This window comes from Nothobranchius furzeri, chromosome 15 (genome assembly GCF_043380555.1).
Source record: "Nothobranchius furzeri strain GRZ-AD chromosome 15, NfurGRZ-RIMD1, whole genome shotgun sequence".
Classification (NCBI taxonomy): Eukaryota; Metazoa; Chordata; class Actinopteri; order Cyprinodontiformes; family Nothobranchiidae; genus Nothobranchius; species Nothobranchius furzeri.
The window spans coordinates 56,522,820-56,536,422 of NC_091755.1; the positions used below are offsets into that span (position 1 = coordinate 56,522,820).

Below are 13,603 nucleotides of genomic sequence, written 5' to 3' on the forward strand. Positions count from 1 at the left end.
GCATCTCCTGACTTGGTTGAAGATGAATTTATAAAACCAGAGCAATTTAGATTTTAATGAATTAAACAATTGTCAACCCGTATCTAACTTACCATTTCTTAGCAAAATTTTAGGAAAGTTGGTTTTAAATCAACTAAATGGTTTTATAAACACTCATAATGTCCTACAGAAATTTCAGTCTGGTTTTAGGGTGAACCACAGCACAGAGACAGCCATTTTGAAGATTTTAGATTGAATTATGATAAACGGAAGGTGACAGTGTTGGTTCTACTGAATCTAAGTGCTGCCTTCGATACAGTAGACCACACTATTCTTTTAACTCGTTTAAAACAGATCGGTCTCTCTGGTGCTGTTCACAGATGGGTCACATCCTACCTCACAGACAGGACTTTCATGGTGAGTTTAAATACCTGTTCCTCGAGGGTCCATGGGATTACATGTGGTGTGCCCCAGGGTTCAATTTTAGGCCCAGTGCTTTTAATCTCTATATGCTCCCTCTTGGTGGGGTCATCAGGACACATGGGGTCAACTTTCACAGTTATGCTGATGATACACAGTTGTACATCTCCGTGTCTCCTGATGACTCTCGGCCAATGGATGCACTTTTTAACTGCATTTTAGACATCAAATCCTGGATGGCAGAGAACTTTCTCCAGCTCAACCAGGACAAAACTGAAGTTTTAGTCATTGGTCCTGAGGCTCAGAGAGAGACACCATTGCCGAAATTACAATCTCTGTCTTTTAATCCTTCTGAGCAAGTGAAGAACCTGGGTCTGATTTTTGACTCTGAGCTGACTTTTATCCCACACATAAAAAACATCACAAAAATAGGTTTTTATCATCTAAAGAACATCGCCAGAGTCCGCCCTATTCTCTCTCGGGCCAATATGGAGACGCTGATGCATGCTTTTATCACCAGTAGGATAGACTACTGTATTGCCCTGCTTTCTGGTCTTCCCAAAAAGAGCATCTCAGGTTTACAACTTCAACAAAATTCGGCAGCACGTGTCCTGATGAAGACCAGGAGGCGGGAGCACATTACACCGGTTTTACAATCATTGCATTGGCTCCCCGTATGTTTCAGGATCAATTTTAAGGTTCTTCTAATGGTTTTTAAGTGTCTTAATGGTCTTGGGCCTTCTTATCTCTCACCATATGAACCCTCATGGTCTCTGCGCTCCTCTGGCAGGCGTCTCCTGGTCGTCCCTAAAGTCAGGACACACACTCACAGCGAAGTGTCCTTCCAGTATTACGGCCCTCGCCTCTGGAACGAGCTGCCAGAGGACCTCAGGGCCGCAGAGAACGTTCATGTTTTTAAGTCCAGGCTCAAGACCCACCAATTTAGGTTAGCTTTTATCTAAGTGTTTACTATAGTTTTATTTCTCGTTTTACATGATTATATTTTATTGCTAGCTTTGCATGTTTTATACGATTATATTTTAGCACTGTTTCATTATTTAATATTATTATTTTACTGTCTATATGATTTATTGATTACTTATTTTCTTGCTTTAGTCATTTATATTAGCTCTTTTATTTTTACATTTTTTACTCATTTTAATCCAGTGTTTTCTCTGTAGGGGCCCTGTGCCCCGGGGGCAGTGGTCGACTGTTGCTTCCTGGGTGCTCTATAGGTAGTGCTTAAGTGGAGGTGGGGGTCTATGCTCCCCCTCCTCTCAGCGCCCTGACTTAGTTGCTGTGGAAGACCTGATGCTGCCGGGGCAGACGGCTCCTCTGATGGAGTTTCCTTGCCTTACCTTACTTGGCTCATGTGGACTCAGCCGAATAAGAATTTTTACTGATGTATGTGTGTGTGTGTGTGTGTGTGTGTGTGTGTGTGTGTGCTTGCATATGTCTGTTAATATTTTAAAACTGTTATGGGAATTTGGGGTCATTTTGTAAAGCACTTTGTTTGAAAAGCGCTTTATAAATAAAATCTGATTGATAGAACCAGAAGAGTCCATGACTGAGTTAGAGGATAAAAGAGCTGGCATGTGACAGGAAAATGTTGGATCAGAGGAGGATGGGATGTCTGACTGGCTGGGGACAGGTGAGGAGGATGCTGGGTTTGTTCCTGAACTGAACCTATTGAAGAACTTGTTCAGTTCATTGGCTGTGTCTCACTCACCTATACTCTACTTAAGAGCAACAAAAAGCTTTAAAAGACTACAAACATACTCAAAAGTACATTTTCATCTGCGTCACTAATTCTGTCCTTTTTGTCCAGTTCTTATTAAGGAAGTGTTTAAAAGACCACCTTAAAAGATTAATTTCAATGAGGAGGAGCAGTGGTTGTACTCTGAGCCTCCTCACCCTATGTCTCCACCCCCCTTATGATGGAAGCTCATGTCAGCAGCTTGTATCTGAGATCGGCAGATGAGCGTTGACCGCCCAGACCTCCCCAGGTCACAGCTTGAAGCCGCTAACAGAACCACATCATCTGCAAAAGACCAACCTGAACATCATGTGTTAGATACAATGATGGGATTTAATGCTGCCTAACATCACCTTCATCCTAACTACCTCCAGTCGTTTCCATCTTTTTGTGTTCTACGGCCCTTTATGTAATTTATAACCCATTACCTCGTGTAACTGTGTGTGCTTAATGCATTTAGACACATGAAAGACAAGTGAGAAGACAAGTGGAGGGCTTGTTAGAGTTTCCTTTTTTAAGGTTGGTAGATTTGTTGACAGACTTTTGGAGGGCAGGCTGTTCGATCTACAACCTTAAAGGGACATCTTTGCTCTGTGTATGTGTGTGTGTGTGTGTGTGTGTGTGTGTGTATGTGTGTGTGTGTGTGTGTGCGTGTGCGCGTGTGTGTGTATGTGTGTATGTGTGGGTGTGTGCGTGTGTGCATGTGTGTGTGTGTGTGTGTGTGTGTGTGCGTGCGTGTGTGTGTGTGTGTGTGTGTGTGTGTGTGTGTGTGTGTGTGTGTGTGTGTGTGTGTGTGTGTGTGTGTGTGTGTGTGCACGCAGGAAGACAGAGGAGGGCCTGGAGTTCAGAGAGAAGGAGGTGAAGAGGGTGGAGGCTGTTCTCATCAAAGGACCTCTGAGACTCTGCAAGTTAATGAGACCCTGCAGCCCTCAGACCCCGACAGAGACACACAGACCGAAGGACAGGCGGATGAACAAACAACAAAAAACCTGAGGACAACATCTTCTGTGGATCTGAAATGACGTGGCGCGAGGTGAGCATCTTCATTTGACGCTTTAATGATCCGAGTCCTGATTTGTGGAGAATTTAACTCGTTCTCTCTCCACTGACTTCACCTTAAACACAGACGGCTGTGAAATGCACTTTTGTACAATTAAGTCTTCCTGAGTCATACTTGTTGTCTTTTTTTTCTTTTTTTTTACTGATTTCAAGTGTTAGGAAGTAAATTCAGTCATCAGCATGTTGCACCAAGTTTGTAAAACTGTTGAGAAGCTGCGTTAACAAAAAAGCTGCAGAAATAAATGCGTAAATAAAAATCTGCTGTAAAAATGGTCGATTAAGCGTTTCAAAACAAAATATATTGTTCCTGAATTTAAACTGATTACAAAACACAAGGAGTGATTCTAGCTTTGATTTTAAAAACTGACTTTTATAATTTCACAAAGTCACAGATTTTAGATTAAAAAAAATACTTTCATTTGTGTCCAGAGGCCAGAAGATAAATGAGGATGTCTCTTAAATAACCCAATTTCTTTTGATTTTGACTTTTGGGAGGAAAGAAAAAGTCTTTTTCCCATTTCTAAAACAAACAAAAAACTTTTTTTCTTTTAACTCAGTGGGAGGCTTTTATTTTTTAAACTAAATCCTATTATCCTTCTATTAGTTTTTTGTTATTTTAACATAATTTAATGGTACCAAGATATATTTAGGGGGGAAACCAGATTGTTGCAAAAAAAAATCAAATAAGTTTTAAAACCTTTGCTAAATTATTTTATTTATTTATAATTATGATTTACTTTAATATTTCATGAAATAATTTGTCCAGATTTGATTAAATTTATAATCTAACTAATAAATGATGGACTAACTTGACTTCGTTTATGTCTCGTTCTTTCCGAGAAGCTTCGTAGTCGGCAGTTCTGGAGTGCCATACTTGCAGAGCTGCTAGGCACCCTCTTGTTAGTGAGCGCTGTTCTGGGCACCTCGGTTCCAGGTCCTGACGAGGCCCCCGTGGGGCCCCTGTACCCAGCTGTAGCACTGGGTGCGGTCATCATCGCACTGGGACACTGTTTCGGAGAAATAAGTGGAGCACAGGTAGATGCTTTGTGGAAATCTGTACTAATAACAGCTGAATTATAAACAGATGAAGTGAACTACATAAATACTGAAGACAAGTCAGGTCAGGTCAGGTGAATTCGAGTGTGGGACGGTGACCTGGTGGTGTTTTTGTCTCTGATCAGGTGAACCCTGCCGTGACTCTCTCTCTGCTGGCCACTCGGAAGCTGGATGTTCTCCGGGCGCTTGTTTATGTCTCTGCTCAGTGTTTAGGGGCCTGTTTAGGGACCCTGGCCCTCTACCTTGCCCTGCCTCTCAAAACCACCGCAGACCACTTTGTGAACAAGGTCAGCTCCAGATGTTCCTGAGATGTTTGGTACCACTAATAAACCATTCAGATATGTTAAAAAATAATCTGTAACACTTTATGAACCAGTATTAAGTGTTAATTCTATATTAATTAAAGGGAGTGAGAAAAAACTAAACCTGACCTATTTTTTGCCAGTGAGACAAATCTGCCCACCTATTTAATCTGAAGTTGCCCTCATAAGCATTTCAGATTAAGTCGCTTCCTTGTAAGCACAATGAATATGGGGTACCGGGTCCTCTGATACGGGCCGTGAGTATGACCGGTGTCAGAGCTTGGTCTGCATTGCCGTCAGTAAGTTGGGCTTTTTTTGGTGATGGTTGGACATCACCAAGGCTGCCCTTTGTCACCAATTCTGCTCAGAACTTTTGTGGACCTGTTTTCTAGGTGCAGCTAAGGTGCTGAGGGGATCCTCTCTGCTTTTTGAGAGGATGTGGTCCTGCTGGCTTCATCAGAACGTGATCTTCGGCTCTCTCTGGAGCGGTTCGCAGCCGAGTGTGAAGAAGCGTGGATGAGAATCAGCTCCTCTAAATCCGAGACCATGGTCTTGAGTCGGAGAAGGGTAGAATGCCTTCTTCGGATCAGGGATGAGATCCTGCCCCAAACGGAGGAGTTTAAGTATCTTGGGGTGTTGTTTACAAGTGAGGGAAAGACCAACAGACGGATTGGTGCTGCTTCTGCAGTGATGTGGGCATTGTACTGGTCTTTTGTGGTGAAGAGAGAGCTGAGCCGGAAAGTGAAGCTCTTGATTTACAGGTTGATCTACATCCCTACCCTCAACAATGGTCACGAGTTTTGGGTAATGACCAAAAGTACAAGATCACGGGTACAATCAACCAAAATAAGTTTTCTCTACAGGGTGGCTGGGCTCCGCCTTAGAGATAGGATGAGAAGCTAAGTCATCTGAGAGGGGCTCGGAGTAGATCCGCTGCTCCTCCACACTGAGAGGAGCCAGTTGAGGTGGCTCTGGTGTCTAGTGAGGATCCCTCCTGGATGCCTCCCTGGTGAGGTTTTCTGGGCACATCTAACTGGGAGAAGAACCAAAGGAAGATCCAGGACAGGCTGGAGGGACTATGTCTCTCGGCTGGCCAGGGAACACCTTGGGAATCCCCCGGAGGAGCTGGCCCAAGCTGGGGAGAGAGAAGTCTGGCCTTCTCGACTAAGGCTGCTGCCCCCACGACCCGACCCCGGATCAGCGGTGGAAAATGGATGGATGGGCTTACTATTGGGCCAGATACCAGTCAATTTAGTCTCCTCCCTGTCCTTAATTAATCCATAATAAACATATTTTAATGATTTATAAAGTGTTAACAGGTTATGTATATATATATATATATATAAAACTATTTAAGGGGAGATGTTTCGTAAAGCGGTACCAACATTTTAGACACAGTATATACTCCCGCTTGATTTGTTTTATGTAGTTTTACTCTTCGTCCTTACTTAGGTACCCATAGAGCTGAACGCAGCACAGGCTCTGGGCATTGAGATGTTGTGCACCTTCGAGATGGTCTTCACCATCTTCTCAGTGGAGGAGCAGAGACGGAGGGAGAGCCCCGAACCTGGAAATCTGGCCATCGGGCTGGCGCACACAGCCGGAGTGCTGATAGGGGTGAGAGGAGCAGAATGAATGTTTAAACGCAGGTGTTGTTTATTTTAACTCCAAATAAATCATGCTGGAAACAGTTTTTGGATTTTCAACCAACAGTTTCTGATCATTTCTCTACTTTTGTGTTAATTTATGAATGTTTGGGTCAAGTTTGGTCAAACTTTTGTCAAAAACAATTTTATATTACACTCAGTGGTCCCAGACTAACTAACCATTGTAATTTTTAGCTGCATGCAATAATTTTGAGCTCCAAAGCAAAAAAAATAAATAAATAAAAATAAAAAATAAACAGTGAGCTCTGCTTTTCTTCTAAACAACGTTTTAAATGTTGTATAAAAATAGGAAAAAAATGGACTAAAAACTTTATGATCTGTATTTTTACATTAAGACTCCCCACAATGCATTGCATTCTAAAAAAACTACTAAAATGTACATAGTCCTCATTTATGTTGTATGTTGGTGAATTATTATAGTGACACTGAACAGTTGATGCTAAACCTACTTTATTAATTTAATCTTATTTAAACATCATCTGATTACAGAAGGCAAAAAAGTATTTAGTCAGCCACAAGTTGTGCAAGTTCTCCCAATTAAAAGATGAGAGGCATCAAAGGCACGCCTCAACTCTGAGAGACTCAATGAGAAAAAAAATACAGAAATTCACATTGTCTAATTTTTAAGGAAATAATTAGCTAATTATGGTGGAAAATGAATAAGTCCATCTCAATACATTGTTATGTACCCTTTGTTGGCAATGACAGAGGTAAAACATTTTTTGAGTCTTCTCAAGGTTTTCACATACTGTTGCTGGTATTTTGTCCCATTCCTCCATACAGATCTCTTGTGATGTTTTGGGCTGTCGCTGGGGAACAGACTTGCAACTCCCTCCAAAGATTTTCTATAGGGTTGAGATCTGGAGGCTGGCTAGGCCACTCCAGAGCCTTGAAATGCTGCTAATGAAGCCACTCCCTCATCGCTCTTGCAGTGCGTTTGGGATCATTGTCATGCTGAAAGACCCAGCCGCGTTTGCTGATGGAAGGAAGTTTTCACTCAAAATATGACCATACATTGCCCCTTCAGTTCTTTCTTTTACATGGATCAGTCGTCCTGGTCCCTTTGCAGGAAAACAGCCCCAAAGCATTATGTTTCCACCCCCATGCTTTACAGTGGTATGGTATTCTTTGGATGCAACTCGGCATTTGTTCTCGTCCAAACGCAAGTTGACTTTTTACCAAAAAGTTCTATTTTGGTTTTATCTGACCATATGAATTTCTCCCAGTCCACTTCTGGATCATCCAAATGCTCTCCAGCAAACTTCAGACGGGCCTCCACTTGTCCTGGCTTAAGCAGGGGGACACGTCTGGCACTGCAGGATATGAGTCCCTGGTGGCGTAGTGTGGTACTGATGGTAGCCTTTAACCCTCTGGAGGCGGGCGTTGCAGATTTGCAACATTAAAACCTTCCTACCTGGTTGCTCCACATATGTATTTCATGAGCATTTTGTAACTCAGAAGTACCCCTGAAGGACTTGTTCATCCTTTTACCAAAACTTATTTTGAGCCTGAGAGGGTTGACTTTGGTTCCAACAGGTGTTATTAATACAGGTAATGAGTGTGGGACAGAGGAGCCTCTTACAGAAGAAGTTACTGGTCTGAGAGAACCAGAAATACTTCTTGTTGGTGGGATACTAAATACTTATTTTCCACCATAATTAGCAAATAACTACTGTAAAAATCAGACAATGTGATTTTCTGGATTTTCTTCTCAATTTGCCTCTCATAATTGAGGTATATGATGAAAATGTCAGGCCTGTCATCTTTTTAAGTGAGAGAACTTGCACGATTGGAGGCTGACTAAATACATTTTGCCCCATTGTAAATACATTTAAATTTGCTATAAAACACACCAAAAAAATCAGCAAATCTGCTTCTGAGCTCTGATTGTTTGAAATAAATTTTCCAGATAAATTAAAGAAGTATAAAAAAATCTAAATAACCCTAAAAACAAAAAAAGGGACAATAGTAATAATAAAAGTAATAATAAAAAACGAATAACTCACTGAAATTTAAAGACGATAAAGGCAGCTGCACCAGTGGTTCCACATCTTTGACTGGTCGTATATTTATCAAGTGTTAGTCACCCTCTGATTGTTGTGGCGCTGGTTGCTATGGTAATGCAAGCTTTATCTATGAAAACCAAAAATACTCAAGCAAACGCTATTACCCACTATTAGGATTAATTTACCATTACTTTATAATTTACATCAACCTTAATATTTATAAACAGCAATGTGCAGCATTTCCTGTTTTAGAGCAAAATACTTCCTGTCAGAATTCTTTTGATTTCTGCTGGAATAACCATGTCGTGTTGAACTGAAGACAATATAGAGGTTTAGAAAATAGAGTTTAGAATAAAAAAAAATGATTTTTAAATAGCAGAAATCCACTTTGAAGCGGTGACTAGCCAGTAGCTCATCAATCTGGTTAAACTTTCCTGACTAAACAAAAAAGATGATCACAAGAAGTTGTTGGCTTACATGAAATGTGACACGAGCGACGCTACATAATGTTTGTCTGTCAGGCGCGGTTCTCTGGAGCCAGCATGAATCCGGCCCGCTCTCTGGGTCCAGCCATCATCACTGGTTTCTGGGAAAACCACTGGGTGAGAATCTCTTCTAATGCTTTCCAAAGCTGCTGTTTCTCTCATACAGAGAGAGATAAACTACTTGTTTCTGCTCCAACTAATAAGACATGTCCCTGTGCGTAGGTGTACTGGATCGGACCAGTTCTTGGTGCTCTATTGGCCGGAGTCTCTCATGAGTTCTTCTTTGCACGCAGCGCTTCTCGCCAGAAGCTGGTGGCCTGTTTGACCTGTAAGGACATTGAGATTGTTGAAACGGCCAGCATGACCGGGTCGTCCCTCTCCACGGTAACGCAGAACGCCATGAAGGCCAAGCAGGCAAACAAACAGGACAACAACTGAAGAGACGGGGACACCCTCACAGAAAATGACAGTGGATGCTGGTGGACTTAAAGGACCAGGGAGAGGATGTAAGATAAGAGTTTTATATAAAAATGAAGTTGTGATAAAAGACAAAAGTAATCAATAACAGAAAGTTTTCTAAATGATTATAATTTTGTTTTGTATAAACATAAACCCTCCAGGATCCCTGCAGCTGATTATTAATGCCTGTGAAGCTGTAGCCAGTATTGAGAGATCCAGTATTCCCTTCCACATTTGCACATCATATTAACATGTTAGAGCGGCTCATTGAAACCCTGCTGAATAACACCCTCATGTTCCAGGTCCCTGTCGTGTTTGTGATGCTTTGAAATGCTAAAAAGCTCCTTCTTCTGCTCTGATGCTCTTCATCAGTCCAGCTCCTCTCTAATGTTCACTATTCACAATCAAACGGACCTTCATAACTCTAATGGTGCCCCTGAAAGAACACAACGTTCAGGAAGAGCTTTGTAATTTCAAATGGAGATAATGTGTGTGTGTGTGTGTGTGTGTGTGTGTTTCTATTGAAATAATGCCTGTTATTATACCACATTAAACTCTTGTTTATCAGTGGCTGATGATTCAAACCCTTTAAAATGAATTAAAAGTGATTATTAATGTAAATCCATTGTTGTCTTAAATAACTTAATAAGTGCTGTGAAATAAAAACAAATAATACACACCAACCACAAGGTGTACTTTACTTGCCTCAGTATGCTTGTGAACGTACAACACACACCAGATGCACAATAGCTACAACAGCTGCAGATACACCAGCAATTTGCATTGTGTGTGTTCTTTCTAACATGTATAAAAGGGAGTTAAAACAACAAGCTCAGCCTTCTGTATTCATCATGAACAACACACACACACACACACACACACACACACACACACACAGCTCTCTGCGGGTCAGCGCATCACACCACTGCTCATCATCCCTTTGAACCCCTGCTGGCCTTCTGCACCTCTCCCTTTACCCGGCCTCACACACACTGGGCACGTTCAGGATTTGTTCCAGTAACACACACGTTTAGCACATCCCACAAGTTCCATCGTGGAGCTGCACCAGCTCAGTTGGTCTTTGCCTCCCTGGTTCTGTATTCTTGCTGTTTCCTTAAGTCCTCTCAGACGATCTGTCCTAGTTTTCCATCCCACCAAGAACGAAGACAATGCTGGGTTCAGGTTTAATTGTCAGTGACTGTTGATGCAGATGTCTCCAAAGCATCAAACTTCATGTGAGAGCGAGCATTTCCATCTTATCTATAAATAGCTTGCATTTCCATTATACCTATAGCAAATGAAGCTCCCTTGCATGTTGCAGACAATGGTTTCACATGGTCAGGCGTTTCAACGCTAGCGCTGTTAGCTTTGAGCGCTTCCGACTGGGGCCCCAACTGTATTATGTGCCTGCACCTCTCTTTGTGCAGACCCGTGTGCTTGCTGCTCTTGTCCATCAGTAGAGTTAGGATGCATCAACAGATGACATTTGCCTTGAAGGAAACTCCAGCTGCTCCTTTTGGAGTATGTTCTTCTAAAAGCAAAATAGTTCTTTTCATTATTGGAACGTTCAACCTTTCAGTTCATGTTTTCCGGCTCTTCTGAGTTAAACTGCATGTTTTTGGGCCTTACCCTGTGTGGGAGGAGGAGGGGCAGGCCACAAAGGGGTTAAGTTCATTTGCCAAGAGCATCCCCCCCCCATCGTTGGCCCTGCAGGGGGGATTATGGCGTCACCTGGGGCCCCTAGTGGGGGTTTTATAAAGCGCCTGTCTGGCCCCCTTCCCTCCATCAGAGAGGCTAAAAGGTCCAACTGGACAATCTAACGATCCCTGTTCCTGCTTCAGAACACCCCCTCCCCTTTAGCATTAGCATCTCCTCTTGACTCCTCACCTCACCTTAGACCTCCACCTGCACCCCCACATCGTCTCACACCTACGTCTCTGTAACAGGTGGAGGTGAAGAGCAGCTGAGTTGATTACAGAGACCTGCTGAGAAGATTCCTCTAAGTCTTTCCTGCCTTGGTTGTTTTACCCTCAGCTGACTAGTAAAAAGTTGTTTTTTGGCAATTCAAAGGGACCGAAAAGGTAAGCACCTTTTCTTGAGTCTCCTCAAAGAATCTCCTCTACCTGGTAGACAGCCTCAGGCCAGCAGCCATCATGTGGGAGTTCCGGTCGATGAATTTTTGGAGGGCAGTCTTTGCGGAGTTCTTCGGGACCATGTTCTTTGTATTTTTTGGAATGGGGGCCGCCCTGCGCTGGACCACCGGGCCTCACCACGTCCTTCATGTGGCACTGTGCTTTGGGCTGGCAGCTGCCACCCTGATCCAGTCCATCGGACACATCAGCGGCGGCCACATCAACCCTGCAGTCACATTTGCCTACCTCGTCGGCTCACAGATGTCCCTTTTCCGTGCTTTCTTCTACATCATCGCCCAGTGTCTGGGTGCTGTAGCTGGAGCGGCTGTGCTGTACGGCGTCACGCCTGGGAACATGAGAGGCAGCATGGCGATGAACACGGTAAGTCCTACACTTCTGTTAGAAATCAGAATATTCTGTATCGGACAAAGGTGAACCTCTTGTGTCTGACTCTAAATATGATTTGTGGTTCCAGCTGCAGCCTGGGATCAGCCTGGGGATGGCCACCACCGTGGAGGTTTTCCTCACCATGCAGCTTGTCGTCTGCGTGTTTGCAGTGACGGACGAGAGAAGAAACGGCCGCCTGGGATCAGCTGCCCTCTCCATCGGCTTCTCTGTCACCATCGGGCATCTCATGGGGGTGAGACTCAGGAAACATAACACAAAAACAGTGCACACGAAGGAAGACACCGTGTGGTAACGCGGGTCTTGTGTTTTCAAGATGTACTACACCGGTGCTGGCATGAACCCTGCCAGGTCCTTCGCCCCTGCGGTCCTCTTCAGAAACTTCATCAACCACTGGGTGAGACTTGTACCCAAACACATGCGACGTCTCTTGCATCCTGAATGCTTCATGAGTTGACTTTATCTTCATTCCTGGCAGGTGTACTGGGTCGGCCCGATGATAGGAGGTGCCATGGGAGCCCTCCTGTATGATTTCATGCTGTTCCCACGTGTGAGGGGTCTGTCGGAGCGCCTGGCCACGCTGAAGGGCAGCCGACCCAGTGAGAGCGAGACTCAGCAGGACACTCGTGGAGAGCCCATCGAGCTCAAAACACAAGCTCTATAAACCTGTCCCACCCCTCCACCTTCTCTGATAGGGCCGGGGGATTTGAGACAAGTCCCTGAGCTACACCGACCCCACCTCATCTGCCCCCCCCCACCACCACCACAGCTTCACACACACACCATCACACAGTACTAAAATCCATTCTCACACTTACTACCATGTAGCATGTTGGGAACATGGAGGTTCACGCCTTTGACCGCAGCCCCCACCCCCACCCCACACACACACACACACACACACACTCCACCACTCATTGTGTATTTATAACTGGACATTGTGTTTTTCATAAATGGTGGCCAAAATCTGAACCGGTAGCTGTCTCGCGTCTCCCTCCCTCCCCCGTCTGCTTCCTCCTCCCTGTCAGGGATTTATGAGAGAAAACAGAAACAAATCAGAGTTTAGAGCAGAAGGGTGTTGAGGGTGGAAAGGTCATGGGGCAGGTGGAAGTGAAACGGGGGGCAGGAAGGGGGTCTGGTGAGAATACATGGGCAACAAAGGGTTTGAGGTCATTTTGAATTTTTTGAGTCATTATCATCCATCTGAATTCTCTTCGTTTTTGGTTTTTTCAGACACAACAAACACATGGATGTATGATACCATTAGATCTTACCAAGGTTTCTTTTTACCATCACTACATTTTATCTGTGTGTGTGTGTGTGTGTGTGTGTGTGTGTGTGTGTGTGTGCGCGCCTGCCTGCCTGCCTGCGTGTGTGAATGCTTGTTTGCCAGTGAGTGTGTATATGTGTGTACGTGTGTGATCACATCTGCAGATCCAGCACTTCTGACTTTTTTATTTTCATGACCGCTCTCCTGTCTCGTACCTTTGTCGGTCACGACCCCCCCACCCCGCCCTTGCTTTTTGCTGTCTGGATATCTTTTGCTCTGATATCCATTTTTACATTAACCATCTGCTCTTTTGTTCTGATTCAGCTCAGTCCTGAGCGCACGTTGTTATTGGCTGTGCAAGCTTTACATTTAGTCTCCTTTTATTATATGAACCTCACTGGGAGCGCAAAGTGTTTCAATAAAAGAACTGTATTGATAATAAACATAAAAAAGCTTGATAGGGTTGGCTCTTTTGTTCTCTCCTTCAACACCTCAATGATTAAAATTGATTTGTTGTTGTAGTCCCTACTTTGGCCAGCAGAGGGCACAAACAACATAAAAACAATTCAGGCTGAAAATCATGATTCGGTGCTGCATGAGACAGAAT

At 43.7% G+C, this 13,603-nt stretch overlaps 2 protein-coding genes across 3 annotated transcripts; both read left to right on the forward strand.

Annotated features, from left to right (window-relative positions):
• The first annotated feature begins 325 nt into the window (after positions 1-325).
• LOC107391160 (aquaporin AQPAe.a) lies at positions 326-10,049 on the forward strand. Of its 2 annotated transcripts, XM_070545255.1 has the most exons (8): positions 749-1,345; positions 2,616-2,674; positions 2,977-3,188; positions 4,058-4,249; positions 4,396-4,557; positions 6,025-6,189; positions 8,767-8,847; positions 8,953-10,049. In XM_070545255.1, exons 3-8 carry the CDS (start codon positions 3,174-3,176, stop codon positions 9,166-9,168), a joined length of 831 nt encoding a protein of 276 aa, XP_070401356.1. In that variant the 5' UTR covers positions 749-1,345; positions 2,616-2,674; positions 2,977-3,173; the 3' UTR covers positions 9,169-10,049. The 2 variants fall into 2 exon arrangements, with proteins under 2 accessions (XP_070401355.1, XP_070401356.1); XM_070545254.1 differs by lacking the exons at positions 4,058-4,249; positions 4,396-4,557; positions 6,025-6,189; positions 8,767-8,847; positions 8,953-10,049 and having other exon boundaries at positions 326-1,345; positions 2,977-3,168.
• A 1,015-nt stretch (positions 10,050-11,064) lies between these two features.
• Positions 11,065-13,454, forward strand: LOC107391159 (lens fiber major intrinsic protein). Its single transcript, XM_015968289.3, has 4 exons — positions 11,065-11,702; positions 11,797-11,961; positions 12,043-12,123; positions 12,205-13,454. The coding sequence occupies exons 1-4, from the start codon at positions 11,343-11,345 to the stop codon at positions 12,388-12,390; spliced, it is 792 nt and encodes a 263-aa protein (XP_015823775.3). The 5' UTR covers positions 11,065-11,342; the 3' UTR covers positions 12,391-13,454.
• Positions 13,455-13,603: the final 149 nt, after the last annotated feature.

Coding starts and splice junctions, on each gene's coding strand:
- LOC107391159 (XM_015968289.3), top strand. CDS start 11,343: ATGTGGGAGTTCCGGTCGATGAATTTTTGGAGGGCAGTCTTTGCGGAG. Junction 11,703..11,796: donor GCAGCATGGCGATGAACACG/GTAAGTCCTACA, acceptor TTGTGGTTCCAG/CTGCAGCCTGGGATCAGCCT. Junction 11,962..12,042: donor CCATCGGGCATCTCATGGGG/GTGAGACTCAGG, acceptor TGTGTTTTCAAG/ATGTACTACACCGGTGCTGG.
- LOC107391160 (XM_070545254.1), top strand. CDS start 360: ATGGGTCACATCCTACCTCACAGACAGGACTTTCATGGTGAGTTTAAA.